This window comes from Macrosteles quadrilineatus, unplaced genomic scaffold (assembly GCF_028750875.1).
Source record: "Macrosteles quadrilineatus isolate MER2022 unplaced genomic scaffold, UCM_ALF_1.0 Scaffold_9__3_contigs__length_116548681, whole genome shotgun sequence".
In the NCBI taxonomy this organism is placed as follows: Eukaryota; Metazoa; Arthropoda; class Insecta; order Hemiptera; family Cicadellidae; genus Macrosteles; species Macrosteles quadrilineatus.
In genome coordinates this window covers 21,925,327-21,950,095 of record NW_026542602.1, presented here as the reverse complement: position 1 = coordinate 21,950,095, position 24,769 = coordinate 21,925,327, and the positions used below count along the sequence as shown (strand labels likewise).

The window sequence follows — 24,769 nt, the reverse complement described above, 5'->3', positions numbered from 1 at the left end:
AGGTATTGAGTACACTTAGGATTTCAAAATTCGTAATTTTTATCCCACATTTAGTTTGTTAGCTAATTTAGCAAGTACTGAAACATTTTATCAAGTTACGTTTTAATTGAAGACATTATCAAGTACTTTGGCAATTGAGTTAACCTTCAAATAATTCAAATTGAATGCTTGATTTACATGCTATAATATTGTAATATGAAAACTGTATTATTTATATTCCTTTGTTAATTTCACACTAACAGTAAAAACATCAAAGAGATACATTTTAAAACTGAAATAAAGTTGCTAAAACAAAATAACCTCAATGAGAGATTAACTAACTAAACGTATTATCAACGCTAGGCAGGGTAGTACACTTTTATGTTATGTTTATTGCACTTTGAAGCGGTCAAAGTGGAACTGAAACGGCTGCTTGTACCGACATAAATGTAGGTTAGAGAGAACAAGTAATAACAGTCAACAGCTGCCATTATAGTTCACTTGACCAACACTCCGCTCTCCGGCCGCTTAGGGGAGAATTGTAAACGCTTTTGGACTTCCCACCTTTCCTTACTAACTAGCCGTCTCACCTCTGTATTTTACTTTTTAATATTTTATTGAATATTTAACTGACTTAATAGCAGATCGTAATTATTTGATTCAAATACATTACTGGTTGGCAATGTAAGCAATGTCCTGTTAGGTCTCATAGGTCTCTTAGGTCTCTTTATGTTATTTTTACTAAGTTTATTGTATTTTTGTCACAATTAAATAGCCAATAACTAGGTAAAATTATTTTTACACCTTGCTCCCAATAAGGGTAGCCTTCTGTTGCATTCACATATATATTCAATAGTAAACTGTAACTGTTTGAAGCAGTCACGCAATCGATCACCATGTCCAAAGTGTCATTGGGTAGGCCATGGCACGCTTATTTGCAATCAAGTAAAAATATGTTTGGAATGTTACCAATGACTCGAGTAATATCACGTCAAAGTTAAAAACTTTCCTATTTACATTAGGGGAACGTATCAGTGGGTGCGTGCTTCAGACAGTTCTTCTTTGTGGCAACATTACACAGACCCTACTAGTGGTACCTCTCGATGGAGCAATGGGTCAGATCTGTCACATTATAGCAAGATATCAAATAACTCACACTAAAAGGTTTTGAACGCTCTGGTATCCGAAGTAAAATGTATGCCTTAAAGCGTCTGGATTATTGGACGCTGGAAACTCACCCAAAATTCCAAGACGATGAAATCATGATACAAAGAAAATCTTACCGGCTCTGATGACCTTGTTGACATGATATACCGCCATCTCTTGTATGAAAATGAAGACTGATACGAAATTAATAGTGCAATAAATCTTCCTGAACAGTGCCACTAATATAGCAGCGATAAGACAGTTACGGAATAAGACAACATATTTGTCAACTAATAAATAAGAAATTTTACTGAATTTGTCAAAACACTGCAAAGATGGAATATTTAATAAATATGGATAAATTTAAAAAGCATCAAATTTACAATCTATAAATATCCTCTGCAGTTATACTGCTGAAGAATATTTAACTAACTGAACGGTTGGGTAGTTACAAAGTTTTTTGTACAACAAATTTACAAGAATAGACATGTTTTAATAGAATATAATTAAAATTCCATTGTCCTCTGGAAAGTTTTTCAATTAACATTTAAGCTCAGCTTGAACCGTCTTCAAAGGGAGTCGTGATGGAGATGCCTTTCTGAGTATAACAGAAAATTAACATTAGGCTCGTCTTCAATAATAAAACACTTTCTGTCCAAATGACAATCTCAGACCTAAAAGATTAAATTTCGTTTACAATTTATAGAACGCTTTTCATTTAGAATATTCTTCGTGTGTTTCTTTTCATGAGTATACCTTTTTTAGTGTTTCTTGTCTCAACATTGCTGTGTTTTTATTTTTATTGATTAAATAAACTGCTTTTGGCGGAAACCTTCCTCTCGTATTAACCCAACGACAGGACTTAAAATTTGTTTACATATTAGGTTTATTCAGCTTAAATAGGTGTTTACTAACGTATAATTTAATTTTAATTGCGTAAATCATCCAAGCTCTAAATAAAAATTCACATTATAGACTAGGAAATATTTTTCAATGTATTTCCTTTTAGTGAGATAACAAACTCCTGACTGCACGATTTGTATTCCTCTTGCAATTTCATTTGCTGTTTAATTTTAGGGTGTGCCAGCAGAAAGAAATTGTTTCCGAATTTCTAAATTTTCTATTTAATTGATTCTCTATTTCTTTTACAAACTCCAAACATAAAAAAAAACATATGAATTAAAAAAGACATGAACCTTTTATACTTCTCTTTATTCAGTTATATTCTTGTTTACAACATTTTCCATGGTAGAAAACTGTGAAGACATTTCACAGGTGCATACCCTGCACACATTTCTTACTTCAAAGTGTATTTGACTGAAATTTATGACAAAAACGAATTAAAACAATCGCAAATATCGTTTTTCGTAGGTTTTAACAGTTATCTTAAAAAAAGAGTGAAGACAAAATCAAACAAGTTTTTGTCCAGACGGGTAGAGGCTACATGGGTTTGTGATTGGAAGGGGTGGTTTGGACTGATTGGGGCAATTGGGAGTTTTATATCCCCCTGTACACCGCATACTCGTCCACCCCACCACAAACCGGTCGTTATCCGAAGCGTAACCTCCACAGGTTGTATACTCTTTTACCCCACCCTGTACGTAATGTATTCTAAATATTCTTTAGAAGATTCTGTAATTTGAATTTATGCTTTATTGATATAGCGCTCAGACAGTTTTAAAGTACATTAATTTAATTAATAGTCCATTCCACTGACGCTAAAAAGAATTTATGCTACGTTTGAAGTTCGCTTTGGAGAACGCATTTCAGACCATTCAAAGACACGTGGAAAATTCTAGAAAAGGAACGTGTCCCTCTAGTATTGTACTTCAAAGTACCATAAAGTAAGTTGAAAAGGGTATTATTTTGTTCAAACCCAATCCATTTTAAGTTATGTATTATCCAACATTTTATCAATAGATGCCGTTTTTAATTCGTGTTTTTAATTCAATATAATGATATTTATTATATAAATAGCACATCATAATTATAAGTTATTTGTCAAATGTTAAAAGATAGAAAGATAGGGGAAGATAAATACGTGTAATGAATTTAAAAATACAAGCATTCCACGTTCTATTTGCACATTGACAGTTTTCATCTGGTTACTGTGATTTTTGTAGAGATGGCTAATGAATATAGAACACAACGTGTAGTAGGCTTTTGAAAAATACTAGATTCCAATTTTAAATAAAATCCAAGTTCATGTTCGTGAAAATTTTGTTTGAGTATCAGACATAGCAAACTACTATTTGCTTTTCTTTTGTCGTATCACATAAAACAATTATTACGTGTAACCCTGCAACATCATCGTATAAAGAGTGGCTTTAACAAAATGTGTTAAGAAAACTTCTGCCCAAAACTAATTTGATGCTTCTTGAAACCAAAGAATTAAAGGGGAGAGTCTTGTGGTCCGTGAGTCAGTGTGGATGATCCATCAACATCCATCCACATGAAGATGAATGTTGTACATTATCTGAAAGTATTCCGCTTTGTTGATACTTTTGGTCATGTTTTGGATATGTGTTTGGAGTGTAAATTTAGGCCCTTAATTATGTTTTATCATGGATAAACATCAAATATCAATTTAAGGTGTTCCTAATTTAAAATAGTGTCTATAATGACTAAACCCAATTGAACATTTATTACTGGTTAGTCTGAAAATGATCCATCCTAATATTTCTTACACTTTTATCATTTTATAGTCTCGGGCCAAGCTAACTTAAAGATAAAGCTTTTATTGATTTCCTTTTGATACCTCTACAATGTACAGCTGGATGGGCGAACACTAGGATTGAAGGAAGCTCAATATATGAAAATTTATATAAAACGTTTATTCAGTATTACAGTATAATGTGCAGTATATACGCATCCAGGCACAATATTTACTAAATTAACCACTCGTTGTTTCGTTTACTAAGTACTTTTTGTAAATGTACACAGTCAAGCAAGTGAAATGTAGCTTTTTTTTGAAAATTTTAAATACAACCAACTTTGCAAAGTTCGTGGTGGCATTCCTACCATCACTTACGTTTCTTAGGGATTTTTCCATCGCGTTTTTAAAATAATGGATTAAAATAGGTTCTGACTACTGAACATCATATGTTTCCGCGAGCTCGACTGTTTCTCATGTCTTATGCCTGTGTTTCAGGCGAGGTGGAGAGACTTCTTCGCGAGTATCGCCAAAACCAGGAGCTTGTGCGGAACATTGGGGCCAACTACTACCAGATCATCTACCCCGTACAGCTTCGGCACCACGAGAAGATGGGCATCTCCACGCGGGAGGTAGGAGCTGGCAAGGTGAGTCTACAATCAGCTTCACCTTAACCTTGACACGACCTTGTGCTAGGATTGAATAGCTTTGAGCTATCATGTGTTAACATTATTCCAATCTCCAATAAAGCTGTAGACAAGCCTTGGTTGACACTGAGCTTTCCTAGAAGTTACCTGGTGCTAACATTGTGTCAAACTAGAATTAATCTTCAGTTAATCTTGAGTTCATTCTAAACCTTGATCATTGTTAATCTTGAGCCTTGAGTAAATTTGAAATAACATTGACATTAAATTTGCTTGCCTTGAATTACCCCTGAGCATGTGTTAACTTAAATCCAATCCTTAGTTAAGCTTCAGCTATATCAGCTAACCCAGGGATATGATTTACCTCGTCAATTGCTTCATGCTAGCCTGAAACCATGGCCTGGTTTTAAACTGATGCAAAAACTTAAAGGTAACCTTTAGTTAACCTTGAGTTATCATGATGTCCACCTAATTGGTATAACAAAAGAACTTTTGAGGGATATTAACTTTGACCCAACCTGAATCCTTGTAGATGTATTTTAAAAGCTTAGAAAAGCATATACTTTAGGAGATTTTACTAATAAAAAAATAGTGACTGACCTTGATTAACGTATATTATTTTTTCGGTAGTTTTTTATTTCCCGGTATTTTTCAGTTAAAGTGTTATGAGAATAAATACAGCAAAGCCCATGTAAAAACAATATCACGTTTATTCTGGTTGATTTGGGAATTCCAAAACATTTTACGGTTGGAAGGGCTCTTCGGTTTCACCCAGGCTTGACCTAAACGGTAGACTGAATAATTCAATTAAAAATTGTATTGTTGTAAAGCTTTGTTGAAACGGTTCAAATTTAATCGAATCATAATAAAAATGCGTCCTGTTTGCTGTAAAATAAAATACATATTTTTACAATTTGACATGTCGGTTGAAATCTCCTTGTGACTTGTCAATAAAACAGTTATGTGTTGAGTCTCTAAGGTCTTCATAAGAAAATCGGCCTACCATTCTGGAAATGTAAACTCTAGCTCACATCTAGTTATTAAATGATAAATTTTTGCAGTATAGTCACCGATAAGTAATTATAAATTCACTAAAATGACTGAATCTCTTTTATTTGTTTCGTGTTTGTTTTTATTCATCAAGTTTACAATTCTTTAAGACATTAATTTCTTATTCTTCCAACGAAAAATGGCATATATTGTTACAGTACAAACTTTTGAAATTGATGCGGTTTGAAGTAAATTTCTGAAGATTTGCTCTGTCGATTTTGCTTTCCAAGGTAAATCTTGCCTCAAGTAGGACTGAGACTAGGACTACAGACCGAAGTATATCCAGTACGGATTACAGGTCGATAGCTTCATTCAGCGAGGCCACTGGTGCATTGGCAAATCCACCCCTAGATTGTTTTCTCTTCAGTGGTTTCTTTTCTTCCCTAGAATATTTTGCTCGTATTTGTATATTACACAATACAACGTCGGTACGACCACTCAGGAATAGAAACTGAATTTGAACGTTCAACAAAAGGAGATTTATTAAGCTTTTATAAGAAAAGTAGACATTTTTCGGTGAAGTTTCAGATACATTTAATTATTTTTGGATGAAACAAACTTACACATCTTTACATTACCTACAGTCTGTGGATGAAAATACAGTTAGAATTGTTTAGGCATATGTGTTATATAAGTACAGCCATACCATCTCTTGCAACAGAGGGTTTCTTACTACGGATATTCTCTGAGGTTAATGCTTCTCTAAAAGAAGTCGGTTGTATATAAAATAGGTCTTGTACCTGTAAATCTTTGGAAGTACGATCCATTCGTCACTAGTGTTTTAACTTTTGTCATTGAAAAACAGTATGTGGTGTCAAGCTCAATTCGGTTGGTTTTTCATTTAAATTAAGGAAGTATTAATTTTGTGTACTCTAATTTTACTATTAATTTTCATAAAATTTACTTTTTAGAATGTTCAGTTTGGCTTATAAACGCATGTTTCAATAGTTCTTACTGTATCTCCCATTACGATTATGTCCTTTCGGGTTTAATCTAGTTAAAAACTTTCAAATAGGTCTATTATCAAAAATAGGTCAATTACTGTACTTCCCATTAGGATTATGTATCCTTTCGAGTTTAATCTAGTTAAAAACTTTAAAATGGGTCTATTATCAAAAATAGGGCAATTATAAGTTCCGTGCTCGAATTCAGAGAACTTAGCTCCAAATCGAAAGAGATTTCAAAGTTTTCAACTCGCTGGAAGAGTTTGTTTACACAAATCGTTAAGAGTTAAGAAGTTTATGTAGCCTACGCTCGAATTATTTCTAATTCACCTTGCGTCGACGATTCGCTTTAAATACATTAAGTTATAGCAGTAAATTTGTTTTCGAAGGGTTGTTTTAAATCCTATTGAAAAAAGATTCGCTCCTTCGGAGAAATGAATCCAGGGAACCGAACCATCGTCTAACTTAAATCGTACAATAAATATTTATAGATTCATAAATAAACTATTAAAATGTAATCATTGGTGATGGTTGTTTATAATCCAAAGTTCTGCTTAACACAAATTACGGATAGTATGTTATTTTTATTTCCATTTCAGCCTTTAAAAATAAACCAGCCTTGAGAGGTGATTGGAACAGTCTCAAACATTGACTTAAAATGCAGTTGTAAGCTTCGTAGGGGATAAATTACAGTACAAACCATAATATCAAACTATCAATCACCTGCCAAGACCGTCTGGACTGAGATTGCCAACGCAATGTGCGTATGACGTTAGTGTTATTCATAACCGTCACACGTCCCACCTGCTGTACTTGTGGTAATGGCAAACAAATTGATAGTTGAATACGATTTACAATAATACTTAGCAAAGGTATTTGTTAAATTTGAATTATATTGCATTTGTATCCGTGAAAACTTATTAGTTTGTTTGTTTTGTTGCTTGGCCTACTCATTCACAAATTAATATTTTTTCCTTTCACACTTTGAGTTAGTTAATACTATCCAAAATAAAATATAGGAAAAATAGGAGTACCTATTATATGGTGTTGTTTATTATCAAGTAAATAAACCAGATTCGAAATGCAATTTAACATTTTAGATTAAACGTATAGGCCTACGTGTTTTTTTTCGATATGTTACTGTATACCACACATTTGAACAAAATTGTAAAATAGCCAATTCTAATGAACTTTTGGAATTATTATCCTTTTTTGTCATAATAATTTAAATATGTTTACAGAAATAAAGAAATATTAAATTTGACAGCAAATAAATAAAGAGCAGTAAAGTAAATTGCTCTGAAGTAGTATTATGTTACATGATGAATCTTTAACATTTCAGTAACAAAGAAATTTTAAAATTTATTCCTTGGTTGGGTTTAGCTAAAGTTCTCTGATATTTGACAAAAAGTCATTGGCAGCTTTTACATATTTAAAATATTTCACTCCGTAAAAAAATCTATACCTTAATTAATTTTATTTCCAAAAACCCACATTATAGTTTTGGTGACCGCTACTACAAACTGTAATCTTTTTAATCGTATTAGTTCACACATTTTAAATCACATACAGAGCACAACACTGAGAAGGGAACCGGTAAATGGAAACGTTCATTAATTAAATGGGGCTTGGTTAGACGAGTTGTCCGCTGCCATCTAGATAATGACGATGCAAGAGCCATTGGAGACCGTGTGGGCTGGATTTGAGCGTCACAAACATAGGTAATTAATTGTTAGTTTTGCGATGGTTTTGCATTGGTCAACGTGATAAGCGCGGACTGGATTAAGTGGATGAATTAAAGGATATTTGTATTTGTGGGATACGTATTGAAAGCTATTTCCAACGGCACTCACTGGATGTTGTCATAATATACATAATGGAGTTTGTTAAGTCACTTTCAATTTAAGGACATTGTTTTTTAATATAAACACTAGTGAGTAATTTACTCCATAATTAATTTATTTTTTCATTTTTTGTTTGGGAATGGCCCACATCCTTGTCTTTTTACTACCTAACGTTGAACCTTTGCTAGATGTCATTATTCATTTATTACCAAGCTACGAATAACATATGGATCCTGAATGAATCCCGCTTAAAACAAACCAGCAATATATTTATACTGTAGTTATCAAGGTTCTTAACTTCATATCAGTACCTAATTAAAATTAGGTTTCAAATAAAGTTATACAAATACTGGTAGCAAGGAAAAGATACACAGCTTTATCTAATGTGTTCCTCGTTTCCAATGTCCAAATATTCGTTAGGGCTCTCAACACAGACACGGTTCTTTGGTTAACTTGATCAGCAAACAGTCTAAGCATTTTACAAAATAATTGTTTATTCTGTGTCCAACTTGACACACTCCACGGCTAGGTCTCAGTCAGTGACGGGTCGTGGGCGGAACTGTGTATAGGTAGCCTATGAACCAGGGTAATAACCAAGTACTTCAGTGATGCTGCAGGGCGCCACCCAGTTTCGGGGTATGATGCTGGTCGATAAACTGGGAACGTTCCAGCCCCAGGATGGTAACAGGTTTTGCAGATCTCTGTAGTATTGAGTGTCTTAACCTATGCTCCTATATACCATGAGGTTCGACAGGTCCCTAAAATCTATGTTGACTTAGCGTTGGGGTGAGTTTCAATTTTGAGAAAATTGTGAATAAAACTGGATAATTCAGGGGTTGACCCACCTACGCCCACTATAATACCCTATGACAAATACACTGGTTTTCAAAAATGACACAAGATATGACAAAATAAGCGAAGGTTTATTACAAGTAAATATTTTGCACAGACAAGCCTGACTCAAATGTCCGGTACGAAATAATAATCAATCAAAATGCTACATACAACGTTCTTCGTTCAGTATTCGTTACTACCAAGACACTTGAACCTAAAATATAACTCAAATAGGCTATTTATTTATTTACATTATTTTTTTTTTTTGTGACCAAAAGCTTTTGGAATTTCCGACTGCGCAGACGGTAGCAAAGTATATTTACAGAAAAGCAACAATTAATTTTTACTCAAAAGACAACATTAGACAAAATATATGTTCGACCGTAGTCAATAATCAATCCGACAAAGCAATAATATGACACAAAATACACAATAATAATAGACAATCTTACAATTAAACAGGGGACAACAGAGACAAAATATATCAGGTCTCTAATCAATCCGGCAGAGCATAATGTGACACAATACTAGATACACAAAAATAATAAAATAGACAATCTTAAAACTAGGCAACACCAGCGACAAATATCAAAGACACTATTACCCTTTCGGCTACAATCCGAACGATTACCGTAATCTATATATCTCTAAAAGTTAGGCCTAGCCTACAGAATATGTTGAGACGATGGTTTAGTTGCGTCTAGTTCCCTCGGCACTTGGAGTTGCACAAAATACAGTCTGAAGATAACTGGATTGAAATTTGAATGAAATTTGAATCTTGATGCACCAGAAGTTGAGTAAGTTAAGTTAAATGTCCAGAGAAATTGATTTAGTCTTTGTATTTGGCCAAATTAAAATGATTTAGTAGGCTGATAGTTGAACTGTAGTCAGATGAAAGTTACGGTAAAGGCTAGCCTAGGACTTATCAGACAGTGGAGGTCCGCTGCGATGACAGGTGGTAGGGGTGGACGTGGTCCAGGTCCACAGCCCCGTACGATGTTGGATAGGCCAAGGTTGTAAGTGGGCCAATTCTGGTAACGTCTCTCCAGCAGTAGGTCGGATCTCTCACAAGCCGTAGGTAGGATCTCTCATAAGACGTAGGTCTGAACTCTTGCAGGCCGGAACGTACACCCTGTAATTCCTCGTGAATAATTTCTGTTCTGGTTAAATATTAACAGTAGTCCTATAACTTAAGTCATGTGTTCCATGAAGGCTAGGCCTTGATTAGCTGTAATTTTAATCCATTTTGTAGTTGTTATGACAAAAGGTCATTAACAGTAAGTGAAACTAGGTCTTAAACTGTTCTTGCCTCAAGTTAGGCCTATCTTAGAACAACTGAGCAACAATTTGGTTTCTGACATTTACAAAATAAATAATTTACAAAATACATTCTTTATATTTAATTTAGTGAGCGTAGGTTGATTACATTTTCTAAGCTAAACAAGAAATATTTAAAACACTGAACTACATATGAACAAAAGCATGGTGAACAAGTACAAGGTAGGCCTAGGCCAAGAATGACAAAAATTTCTAAAAACTACTAAATATATCATTTCTTCCTTTTGGACAACCTAACCTAACTTTGAGAAATCAAAACTGATTGTAAACAAATGGTTTAAACGATTTTGCAAAATTTGAGACCATGTGACTGACTCCTGTTGCAAACTTATTGCTTTGCACCAACATGAAAATTACAAGACAATTTCTATCATAAAACAGGGAAAATGTACTTAAAACTATAAAATTATCAACATTGTTTGTGTCTTACCCACAGTTGTCTAAATTACCTACATAAGGTCAACCCTGGAATTATAATTTCGTGTTAATTTGGCTTGAGAAAAACCAAGTTCATGATGACTACGGCAATCTGTAACTTGTTTGAACAACTGGAAATGATTTTTATTACAAACAAATTAATAGAATTTGGAACCCTGAAGCAATTTAAGACTTTTTCTGGAATCCCGACTGTCTTACCTCAGTATATAAATCCTTAAGAATCTGAGGGCAAAATTGTAGACCGGCGTCCAGAAGTTGCAGAGATTTCTTGTCTCAACGATAAGTCTGATGGCGGCCAAATGAGGATGATTCAGCGTCTTCACTTTCAATCTCCACTCCAAGGTTCCGAGTCAGCTGACAGTTGTCTCGAACCACCGCTCTGATTGGTTGTCCTGACTTGTTCGAAAGCTCGCTCCGTTTCAGTACCGTACTAGCGTTGATTATGGTTTTAGGGTGTCCAACACAATTAAACTCCGCTGGATACTATATTCGGTCCACTGTGACGCGTCAAACAGTGTAGATATTTAACATGGAGTGATCAGTTCCATGACGAATAATTGGGGCGGCCTTTTAACCGTGACAAACTATTCACCGAACTCCGATACTTTTACGAGGGTGGTTCTTCTCGCAAAAGGTAAAATAATGGTTTGCAAAATTTCTAATGTATTTCTTGCTAATAGTATTAGCAGCTCAATAACATATATTCTTTGTAAGATTTAAACTGATTGCAGAATCTTCCATTTTGCCAGAAAAGGCATCTACAATCGTAAAACTAGATTATAACTAGGTAACTACATCAAATTTAAACGTAGGTCAAATTTAATATTTTTGAATAACATCAAAACTTAAAAAGTTGGCCTTCTATTGAAACTCAGTATGCAAAGTATTTAGTTTTAGTCGCAATTAATTTAGAATGAAAACATCTTATGTCTAGATAAGTGTCCTGGGTTCCAGATACTGTAACGGATCCCTAAATATCCTCCCTGGCCAACCCCAAAAACACTGTAGATCAAACACCCCTACTTATTATAGCTTAAGAACATTTCAGATTATAACAATATGGTATTGTTTAACAACACTCACTACAGCTTACTCATACAACAGTAAGAAACCCTCGAAGGTCGAAGCAAACTTATGAACTCTTCGGGAGCTTATCAAGATTTGGCAGGAACTAATATCACTATCACAACAACAATACTCTATCGTCGTACAAATAAACTACATTAGACCCTTTTTGAAATAAGGTAGTAAATCTTTATTTCCATTATCAGCACTTAAAATAATCATTATTGTAAAAAAAGCTAATCCGTTTTTAAAAGATAAAAACCTGTATAGATGGTGAGATGAATATTGAGTTGTAAACAAAAAAGTGTGCCATTATTATTGAAATATCCAACTCTAAACTGTGACCGATTCATACAACTTTTACGACTGAAAGTAAGACAATACAGTGAGCCATTAACAAATGCCTCAAGTCAAGAAAGTTGTAAAGTTTATAACTTAGTTCTCTGTTGCTGGCCTAAAGCATAAAATACAATACGACTTTGGATCGTCAACGAAGTTTTATTGTTATATGAACACGTCTTTTATTGTTTGTATAGAGTTTTGCCATTACTATAGTTTATTTAACCCTCTTTCTTGTTTATTTTCTTAAACGTTGTAGTGCTAAGATCATTTAATAGCCTCGGCATTTAAATTCGCTTCTGATTACTATATATTCGAAATTCATGTCGTGGAACTGCAATTTTGAAAAAAAGTTTCTTTTTGCCTAAAAGATACTTACCAACAAAGCTAAACAATAATAAACTATGGAGTTCGTTGTTAAATCTCAATAGCTTGCCTAAATTGTTGTCCAAAAGTATTGCATTCGTTTTTAAGAATAAAGATTTAGAAAGTAAATAGAAATTTGGCTTGGGTTACCTATTGTTCCAATTTAACAAGTATTTTTCGTCGGGTGTCTTCCTCTACAATATAAACATGAGGTTCATTAGGCTTACTGACTAAGATTAATTTAATTTTAAAGGACCATTTTCGGTTCAAGGACAAAGTATTTTTTGTCCTCTTCAGTATTTATTGATATCGGTATTTAAGATATTATTATGTAACAATCAATATTTTAGTATTGATTTTTTTTTTTTTTAATGGTCATTCGCAAAAGACTTGTTATTATAAAAAAATGTCATCTACATCGTATTGAATATTGTATATTTTCATAACTATGATCCTACTTGATACCGGATGCTTTGGGGGTTTGGGGTGGTACTGCATTATCAATTATAGCTGTGGACGAGTGGCCCATGACCTGGCATTGGTCCATGTTCTACTCATATATAACCCACGTCATTTATGGAGCGTTCCCTATCTAATCAGTAGCTTGGTTTGGAAACTGTACTTTTCCTACAGTCACCTGACAAAGTGGGCTTCCTTGTACAGAAAGCCTAACTTTGGCACACAGTTTTTACTTTGGTGCACATCAGTATTCCAACCAAACCACACAAAACAGCGTGCTTTTAATATCCGTGTATGCTTGAAAATACATATTATAACGACTTAAAGATATTACGACTACTATCAGCCGGTGCAGTGTTTCCCATTTCGTTCAATGATTGGATTTACTTAACCTAAACACGTGTTGTACAGTGTCTGAAATTATAATTATTTATATGATTCATAGTAACTGTAGGAAAAATTTAATGTGTAACACGAGTGCAAACTGCCTTTGCTGCACTCGAGAAACTTTCCACACTCGCCTACGGTCCTCCGTAAACATGTTTCCCGTGGTATTTACATAAATAACTATTGTATTAGGGTTTCAACGTGCATTCATGAACATATGAACTGACGGTTAAATAATTTAAATAACACACGTTTGTCCAAAATATTACCTAAAAGTAGTTAATATTCATTACAAGCAACACATCCGATCAAAATGGGAGGTTTTCACACAAGTTAATCATTTTCTGTCAAATATGTATTTCTACCCCACTCCTTCAATGCAGGAGGACAGGTTGTGGAGGACGCGCAGGCAATACTGAGACTAAGCAACCCAAGTAGGTTGGATAAACTTGCCATGGAGCCTAAAAAGCAAGGACTGCTATCTGGGGGTTTGTGGTCAATCCATTGGCTAGATACATTTGCGTTCGACCCATCACATGCTTCGTTATGCCAGTGATGAAACCGTCACCGAAATGGAACTGTGTGAGTTCCTCTTCCGTGTGTAACATTGGAACTGTACTGGAATAAAATGGAGTAAAATTAAAATATATATAGAAACATGTATACAGTTACTCTAGTGCTTTATCAATTTAAAAAATAATCAGTGATTGAATTTGTTTTATAATTATTGGAATACTAAACTACTGGTATAACGTTAATTCAGATAAATATGGAAATAACCTGTATTGGTCGGTTTCATTCATAAATTTTAGAATTGTAATAGAATTTGGTAAGCCTTAAGACATATTTGCTTACGCGTCACTCCCAATTGTTTTATAAACCAGTGTTTGGCTATAATTATATAAAAGTCTAATAAAGAATAATGTGTGACAGTATAAATTAAATATGTTTTTCTATTTCTACAACAAATTTATAAATTATACTAATATTGTTATTGTATCCTCTATATGCTCCTGAACCATAATTTGTATGATAAACCTTTATTAAATTCTCCTCTCTGTCACTTATGCGTAAACTAGTATTTATGTACCATTTTATCTTTGCCAATCTCTGGCGGCAGCAGTTGAGGTTTTCACCCAGCATGGATGCCAAACTGCATCGGCCACATAGAAGCCACCCACTACAGTGAGTGCATGGCTGCATTATCGATGACAAGCCCGCCTGAGTTCCATTAGCTGTATAAATGCGTCATCTGTGTCATCCCGCTATATGATACAATAACACTGGTGCGTGGAAAATGTGCAAAAGTGTTGTGGGTTGAATAAAACATAGTAAACTAACTTATTACGTTCTCACTTACGGGAGAACATTTTGATTTGCGGGGTTAAAACTTCTAGACATTAAACATCAATGAGTTAAATTGATAAGTCTGAGACATATAGTGTTTGCCTGAATACATACCTTAATGTAAAAAAAGCTTTCGAGTCAATCAAAAGTGGTTTTATGCACTTTTGTGACGCAACCCCGAAAATGAGCAATTTTTGCTTTTGTTGTGTTGTGAAAAATGTTTTCGCACGTAAAATGTCCCTAATATGTGGAAATTTTAATTAATTATAAATAAACATCAGCCAAAAGTAGCTGTGTCTTCTAGATTCCAAATGTAAAAAATTTATCCATAGCCATATCTTTCGGTGAGATATATTCTATTTATGTAGAGCATTTGGTAGACAATATTTCAAATGTTATGCATCCCCAACAATAAATGGCTATGTTAAGTACATTGTATTTACTAACCTATAGTACACTGTAAAAATCGATATACATATAAACCTGTCGTAATTATGGTTTATAATTACGCTTCTAACCTAAGTGTAACATTTAGTTATTTATATTAGATCATTGTGCTGTTATAACTGACCTGTTATTTCTCCCTTTCACAGTTCTCTCCCGTCTACACAGGAGGGAACACACAGACAGGATACGGGGGTCAGCGGGGTCGATCAAGGGTAAGTCAAAAATATTTTTAATATTTTCACTCGTTAAAATACTTTTATAACATTTAACTAACAAGTAACACACCGTAATGCAGTAATCGTAACTATAAAATTAAATTTTCCATCACATATATCAAAGTTTTGATCAAACTGTATTACGTATTCCGATACGTAACTAAGTGCATTTTGAATGTTTCCTGTTAATTCCAATATACCCGCTCCAGTGCACTGGCAAACTAATCGACGAAGAGTGGAGTAGAAAATGTTAATATCTAACTTTGAAGTAAGCAGCCCACTTTCCCTCGATAACTCCATTACAAACTTGCTATCGAAGATTGAAATGTCATGTTCGTTATCACTTGAGTTGCGCAATCTCGACAAGAAGGTTTACTGCTGAAAACTGTAAGATGGGAACTGTCAGGGTTAAACTGGGCCTAGTGATTGAATTATGATGGTTATTATGATGATATTATTATAATTAGACTTGGCCATGATTAGATTACGTACGAGACTATACAAGGAGTTTATACAAACGTCACAGAGGTAACACAGACTTTGTTGTAACGTAAAAATCATGCATCAACTTGACCAGAGTGTTAAGTCGTAACATACATGTAGTGTTCATTCAACAAAATCTCTTATTTAGTGGTGAATGTAAATTTGGAAAATGTTACGATTGCGATGCAGATATTTAGTTCATAACCAATACCCACCTAAAACGCGTGTAAGTTCCTGAAAAATTGAGAATTAACAAAAACGGGTTTCTGTCTTCAACTAAGAAAAGTCCTAGTAATTTTAAGGATTCAAACTTTATGAAAATCAATAATAGTTTAAACCCATTTCATGACATGATTTTATTTTGTCCCACTAAGGCAAGATACTGAAAAACGAAAAAAATCTTAGGAAAGCTTGACTGTTATGAAAAATTTCTTCTAGAGTTGAATAATTGTAAAAGAAAATAATTAATTCCAATGACCAGAGTACGTAATTAGAAAATCGTATTGTTTATTATTCCAAAAATTAAGGAATGTACTGTATTTTTATGGTTTGATTTCATTGAATTGCTAGTAATTTTTAATGTTGATAAAATAATCGATCAATACTAAGTACAAATGTCCTAAAACAAAGAATTAAATGAAAAAGGTACCAAGCAGAAGCACTATGAACTCTACTTTGTCAATTAAATATTCCCTCCCTTTCATCATACTGAGAATACTTTTTTCTCTTTTCCTGGACCAAACAACAAACGATCTAATAATTAATTCACAGAACTAGTAGTTTTAAAACAAAAGCAATTATCTCAAAGCACCATTGTTATTCGCTTACTTTGCTTTCTCTCTAATGTATTGGGGAAGTGGTCCATTACAAAATTGCAGACAAAACAAAGAAAACCAAAACGAACTAAAGATCTACTGCTCGCTCCTTTACTTCTTTTAAACTTTATTCGCAGCAAGAAGACTTCCTTTTCCGTTCTTTTTGCGAACAGAGTTTTCAGTTCTATTCTATAATCTATCTACTTAATTCTATTAGTTCTATCTGGTTAGTAACATTGCCTGTTCGTATCCTTATCCTAATATCTATATTTCAATGCCATTAAATTACCGATTCTAGAAGTCAAACAACCATTTTGAGAAGTTTTTCATATCTAAATGAATTAACATACTGATTCAGAAACGTGTAAAGTAATCTCGTGGTAATTTATCTTCAACTTCCCACCAATATACGTAGGAAAAAGATTATGACCACAAATTAAACAAGCTAAACTAACAATGAAAACTATAATCATGTTATGACTAAATTTAAAATTTAATAGTGCATCTTATTCAGGTCAATATTTGGCATGGCAATTTTAAGCCAATAGGTACAAACAATTTTTATCATCGTGTTTATGATTGACGTTGGTATAAATATTTTTTTATCGACTACCACCAGGACCTTAACAAAGTATAAATGAGATTGTCCAGAACTGGTGCATTTTCACAACTCGCTTCTGAGAGAACGGGACGGAAGTTGCGACACTGATAGAGCGGCGATTCTATCTCTTCCAACCTCCTTTGCTTTTCCGATCCACCTTTTTCAATTCCAGCAAGAATAATCAACATTTATTCCACTGCTTTGCTTTCTTAAATTTTAATTTTTAAATAAAATCCCCTTCACACTCGTAATGCTTTGAAATTGAAACCTCATACTACCAGTGTAATTTCAGATACGATTCTCATTAATTCCAAGTTGGTCATTACCATTAAGAATGCTAAATAAGACATAACATTTATATCAAGCTTTCAGTCTTTACGAAGCATAAATACACTTGAATACACAACATAATCGTTTCTTTAATAAACCCGAGATAAAATGTCATATATTTACAAGTTAAATAATTGGGAATAGAGTACAGTGCAATTATTAAGAACATTTTAAAATTAAATTTAGGACCATAAAACCAAGAGATGTGATAAATAGTTATTTGGTACACCTGAAGGTAATCTACTGTATTTGTGATGTTACTTTCGTCTTTTATGGTTACCTATATTGTAGTGTTTACCCTTTAATGTAACGCCTAAAAGATATTAAAACTTTGTACGTAACATAATATTTCCCAATAGCATAACATATTTTTCTGTCATAAATATGGACGTATCAAATCCCGAATGAAAATCATCTTACCAAGAGGGTAGCCTGAAACGAATTAATTCTGGAATCCAGCTTTGCTATTACTTGTGGCCTTAGGTCTCTGAAGATTAGAAATGCCCAGCTAGCTTTAGGGGTCTTGGATCAGGCCCGATTGAACATCTCAATACGTTCTCAAGATTGAAGTTCAAAGCTGCAAGCATGCGGTTTACATCCAATAATATACAGCATATGAGTTTATGTTGCGTCTTAGTAGCTTGGAAATATATCGATATCAACACTGGTAAGTATGCGTGCAGGTCAAACTTTACTTTACTTCCGATTAATAAAGTTTTATTGTTGGTTTAGTAGGTGGAGTAAACGCACTAATGTGTTCTTAAATTGACGGAACACTTTTTTCCCATAGCATAACTGTATACTACTAGTTGTAGAATTGAAATGAATCGTTAACATGTGAAAAATGAATAGAAACGTGTAGAATTTTGTGTACTAGCAATATTAAACATACTTATCAAGATAAAATGAACATACACTTTTCGTGTATTTTTCATTTTATTATAGGTTATTTTTTTTAATTTTTCAAAAACGCCAGTTTGGTACAATATGCTTTATTGTTTATTCTAAGCAATCGATAGATTTCTTCAATCTACTTTAGATAAAACTTCATAAGCTAGCCGTAGTTGTATTTTTTACCACTTGAAACAAACTCGATTGTTAAGAAAATTATGCAGGGAGACTCTTTTTGGTAATGAATTGCCAAGCAAAATATTGTAAAATTTCCATTTTACCCTGATTTTAAGTCTTAATTCAAGAAACATTACTGATTTTTTTAAAGACAGGATTAGCCTAAGATCTTGTATGATTACATTGGTACTACAAGACTGTAGCCTATTGCATTCTTCCTTGAATGAAAATTGCGGAAAGTGTTTCTACTTAAAACTCGTTTAAAGATGTCGCTTGCAATTTATAATTCTTATGTTGCATAGAGGTTTTATTTTTATCCTTTGAAGAGGATATCCTGACTGCTTCCGGCATTTGATTTGAGATTTGAGTACTATTTTCATTAAAATTTTCTATTTACAATCGAATTTCAATAACGATTTTCACGATGTACAAGCTACTGTTGCAGCATATCTACATGTTCTTTTAGCTATCGGAGCTTATTTTGCCACCTTCATTTAACCTTTAATCAGTAGTCGTATTAAAAGTTCGTTGCAATCAAATCATTATGTTCACCACCTCACACTCAAAATCGACCAATTCAATTAACACCCACTTGCAATTAAAGTAACAAATTCAATTAAAACCCTTTGGCTTTGGTGTAAACGGACAGTAAAAAACATTTTGTTTGTCGCTAGAAAAGTTCTAGAGTAATAAATTTCCAGATTTGGGCCAAAGTATTCCACTGTTTCTCGTGACAACGGTATAATTTATATCACTTCCGCGGATTCAGTGGTATCCATCATGCTTCACCCAAAGCCATAATGGTTAACGTTACTGGTGATTTTCGACGTATGATGTTTTGTTTTACGTTATAAGAGCCAAGATGGATTAAATTCTACATTGTACCTATAAAAGAAGTTATGATAATGGGAAAAACATTCACACCATCGTGGAATTTTAAGATTTATTACAGATATATAAATATAAACGAACAGTACAGTATCTTTAGGGAGCAAGCTGGTGTAGCTGTAGAAATAAGTAGGACTTAGTTCTACATCTAGGTAGGGTAGTTCTACAGCTGAGCCCCGAGGTAGGGTACAAATCCCAACGATCGCCAATAACTATTAGTTACGTGATAATGAATACTACGATTATCTGTAGTACTATCCTGATAATTACACAGATTTGTAAACTACAAGATAAAAATGTGGTTTGGATTCCACTATAAACTGTAGGTCCCTTAGTTTTCATTGGCTGTATGGGCTATTAATTAACAGTCTAAGGAATATGTTGGCCTTAATCACCAAAAAGACTACACGATCGCGCCACTCATCCTACACTTATCTCCATTCTTACTTGGCTTAAAATACCTTCGAATATTATTCTAGACCAATCTTGAAGTAATATGTGAAATAGATTTACGCTAGAACTTTTATCTATAACTTAAATACGATTACTTACTTAGAGGTAAAAGATACCTTTTAAAGAAGATTGTAGAGCAAAGATATTACAACCATGCCATTGAATAGGATAATCCAGGATAGCTCTTTGGATACGACTCTCTAAACGTATTTCTTTTTGTAGTAGTTACGTAACTTATCCTATTCGTTTTGTCTGAAATACTCATACATGCCTTGAATATTGAAATTGAAATTGTGTTTAGGAATATCTAAATACAAATATTTCATATTTAGTCTATATACAACGATTTCTTTTATATGTTTATGCTTCTAAGACTATATGACGAGACAACAACACATGCATGTGTAATTTACATCTTCGTAATTAAAGGCAAGATGAATCGACGAGAGCTCCACATACATCCTCCGTTGTCTTGGCTGAATCATAATTAATACATGTCAGTAGATCCTTTCTGCGCATCACATTGCCGTATATTGCTTTCCTTCACAAGGACACTGATTAATAAATAATTATAATGGTTCATAAAATAAAAGTTCTAACTAAAATATGTTAGTTTTAGAGTGCATGAGCACATAAAACGTCTATTGTAATTGTAAGTCTGAAGAATCTACAGACTGCTTTCTGCAGTATTCACTGGGATTTTAATTATAATATTCCCAATATTTTCCTAGTTTCCATTAGCACAGCCAATTTTAAATAAGCTAAGAATTTAATAAAGGTGTGAACATCTTATGATGACAAATTAAACTTAGGCACAAAAACTTAACATTAAAACGAATTAGTATAGTAATTTGTTTAATGTTTGCATATATTTTACCAAGAAAATAGTACAGATTTATTGATTGGGATGTTACATTCTTGGCCATTTATTTGTAACAAATTTGCCATGTAGGGAATAAGCTGTTACCACAGTTCTCATGTGAACGCGATAACTCGGGCAATTTAGGTCTGATTTTGATTAAATTTGACATGAAGGATATACACTTCCGTGAACCAGTAAGATTAGGGCATGGGAACATTGTGCTATAGGGTTTAAACTTTGTTTTTGTTTATATCAAATGTTAAACCTTAAAACACAAATATGCCCGATTTATTTACACTCTTCATATAGAGCTAATGATACAAATTGTTTTGGATGTTGAAGCATTGTCGTACCATAGATGAAGTAATATAATTATATTACTTCATCTATGGTATAACACAATTTGAAGAAGGTTAAGAAGTGAGGAATAAATACACATTTAATAATATACGCTTAAAAATTGGTTCAATATGGACTGTTAATTTTATATTACTTTATTATATTACTTTATATAATACTTATTATATACTTATTATATACTTTATTTATTATATTACTTCATCTATGGTCGTACATCTAAAGGTTGCAGAGACATTTCCAAAAACAGCAAATTTAAAATATTTAAAATGTAAACATTTGTTGTTGGCTTATTTTAATGGAAATATGTTGGTAAATTGTTTTCTTCGTTCTATATTATTAACATTTTACAAAACACATTTATCTTTCTTGCATCCGTAAAACTAAGTACTCCTTTAAACTACTTTTACTGTGTTTGATTAAGGAAAACAACTATCACATTTAAGAAACAATTTTAGCTAAAATTCAATAGGACATTTAAAAATTTTCTTAGTCGGCAGGTTTGCTGCACCGGATTTTTTCATATGATTTACTTCGCCTCACAAGAATTTTCTAAAAATCTAATATAAATTGAAATTGATTAATTTTGTATTTCAAGATTATTGTTTTTACAGTTTAAAGGTATTAGGCACTGACGCTCGTGACACGTTGTCCGCCATGTTGTGACAGCTGACATGTGAGTGTCGTGTTGCATTCTGGGAACCCTAGCCTGACGTTACGTTAAGCTCGATTCATGTCATGCTGAGATTTCAACAAAATAACCTGAAAATGTTCAGTAACATTTACTAAATGTGTATAAAACATGTTGTAGGACAGCTTCCATGGTGTGTCCAAGGAAGCTGTCCTACAACATGTACAAAAAGAGATATTGTAATGATCTTTAGGATCATTTTGTTTACTTAATTACCTTAAAAAACTTTTCTACTTAAGGATAATTTGTACACATAACCGTAGGATTCATTCAAGCTAGTTTTTGTGCACCGAGAAAACTATTTTTGTATTATTTGTACTATTTGTATTATTTGTACTTGTACTATTTTGTGTTATGGTTTACAGATGATCAAAATCCCGTTCATTCCAAATTGATGTGTACTCGTACATGCGATCCCATAGTAACGAAAAACAGTGATGGAAAGATAATTTGGTTAATAAAATAACTAATAGATAATAAAAATAACTTTTGAAAAATTGTTTGCGATCCAATCATAGAAAAGTTAACTACTAGCTGTTTTAACGCTTTCTCAAATACGTTTTCTTATCAATTAATTAAATTAAAAGTTCTTATTTTACTCTTAACAGTAACAAAACTACTGTACTCGTGTTTTGAATTCTAAATGCAGTAAATTTATGTAAATTGTATGTTTGTGGAGTATATCATTATCAAATACTGCCAGTATCCTAATTTTATGGAAGTCTAAATATTTATCTAAACTCGAAAGTGGCTTTTGTAGCAGCAAACTTAAGTACTTAGTACTCGTAATGGTAAAATGTATTAAGTTTAATTTTAAGCGTGGATTCTTTCATTCTATGATTCAGTTTTTTACAAATGTTTTTAATATTTTAGTGTTAAAACACCATCACCTAGGAATTACATATGGCTGAAACAGGGTAAGGTAATATTACTCGAGGTTGTGATTTTGAGAACTTTAAAGATGTTTTTACTTTATCACACATTTCAATGACTAACTCCAAACTTAATTAAAATGGATATTGTTTCAGCCTCCTGAAACTTAATCGTATGTATGGTTAACAATTGATCGTATTTTTCAAATTTCTCTACGTTTCTATTTAAACACTATTATATTGAACGAAATAGTAAAAATCTCAATTTATCATATTGCCATATTAAAAAAAAAAACATTTCGATCACGATCAAGAAAAACAATTTTGGTTTAAACTAAAAAAAGACACGTTCTTATCCACACCGCAAAGTTTTGAAAGTCATATAAATTATATAGCTGTCGAGAAGCATTGGAATACTTTGGCCCAAATCCGGTTATTTATTACTCAAACTAAATCCAGGAGACAAACAAAACGCTTTTTGACAAGTATAGTTTCAACGTTTACGTCAAAACTGCCATCCAGTGTTTTTCAGATTCTTCCTATTTATTTATAGATTGGACAACTTTTACTTGTTGGGTTTTGAAAGTGTTGACAAAAAACATGAACGAAAACTATATTTTTATTTTTTAGAATTTGATCAAAGATTCATTTAGGCTACCTGTCACAGTAAATTACCGTAGTCGTTTCCAGGTTTCGCCTTGCTCTCATGTCAAGATAAATCCTAAACTTTGGTCGTTACGTACTTAAACTGCGGGTATGAGAAACTAATAGTAATAGCTTTTGAAAACTCTCACGCTTCCACGTTGCGTGTCTTACTTAAACGCTTTGAAGAGTTTAAACCACTTAATGGGCTTTGGTCAGATTCAAATTCAAGAATCGCCATGAAATTGACTGGCAGCCATTCATAATAGGGTCAAGGACGATGGTATTTAAACTGTAAGTGCACTTTTGCCTTAAAGAGAATGCTGTCCAAACTTAACATAAAGCGATTATAATCCATACCACATATGTTCAAAACGCTATCAACCAGACTAATAATACGACAAATTCATCCTCATGCTGTCGATAAATGATGCTTTCCAAAGACTGGTTGGCTTAATAACTACAGTTGAATTTGGACTGCTTACATAATAAATTTCTAGCTAATAATATCGAATTAAAAAACCCATTATGAAAAATAAGACATTGTTAATTGTTATTTGATAGTTGGATTTGTTGCAATAGGATGATGGTTGCCATCTGGATCAAGATATATTAATATTAAAAAGGTTTAAAATACCTATTGCGTCAGTTCATCTTCTTGTATTATAAATAACGACGATTGCTGTTACCACACACTATTCATTGATGTATGAGGTCGTCAGCATTTTTATAATCTCTTCTGGGACACAAAACACAAACACATACAAAAGACTTCAAGTAGTCCAAACACAAGGTGCATTACCAGGTTGATGATTAGTCATGACTCAATAGTTAGATCTGTCAGAGACATGGATTTAAATTCATAACATACACCAATAGATAAATCAGTCTTACCGTAGGTTGATAGAACTGTAAGATAACCTGTGATATTACAATTGTGTAAGTCAAAATTTGAGTCAACAATAAACCACGATAAAAGTAACGAAATGTGTCCGTCGTTATGAAATGCCTTCAATTTAAAAATAAAAATGTATTTTAAATCACCGTTTTATAAACTTGTGTTCAACGTTTCGTAGACAAGGATTTATGTACCCATAAATATACCTTATACTACAAAGTGAAACGTGATTAAATAGTATTCGCATACTGGAAAATGCAATTTAATTTGATTAATATAACACATTCTTTTGTTTAAAGAAGGAAATATAAATT

The 24,769-nt window shown here is 33.1% G+C and overlaps 1 protein-coding gene and 1 long non-coding RNA gene across 14 annotated transcripts in view; one reads left to right on the top strand and one right to left on the bottom strand.

The window, feature by feature from the left end:
- The window catches only part of LOC129002646 (disintegrin and metalloproteinase domain-containing protein 11), a 718,527-nt gene that overhangs the window by 450,143 nt on the left and 243,615 nt on the right, over positions 1-24,769 (top strand). For all 13 annotated transcript variants that reach the window (XM_054430614.1, XM_054430611.1, XM_054430608.1 and 10 more), the window contains 2 exons: positions 4,277-4,425; positions 15,427-15,492. In XM_054430614.1, the coding sequence (XP_054286589.1) occupies positions 4,277-4,425; positions 15,427-15,492 (215 nt within the window). The remainder of the gene's footprint in view (positions 1-4,276; positions 4,426-15,426; positions 15,493-24,769) is intronic.
- Positions 9,165-11,445, bottom strand: LOC129002647 (uncharacterized). Its single transcript, XR_008491591.1, has 2 exons — positions 11,069-11,445; positions 9,165-10,226 (listed from the first exon to the last, which is right to left on the bottom strand). It is a non-coding gene; the product is annotated as an uncharacterized LOC129002647 (long non-coding RNA).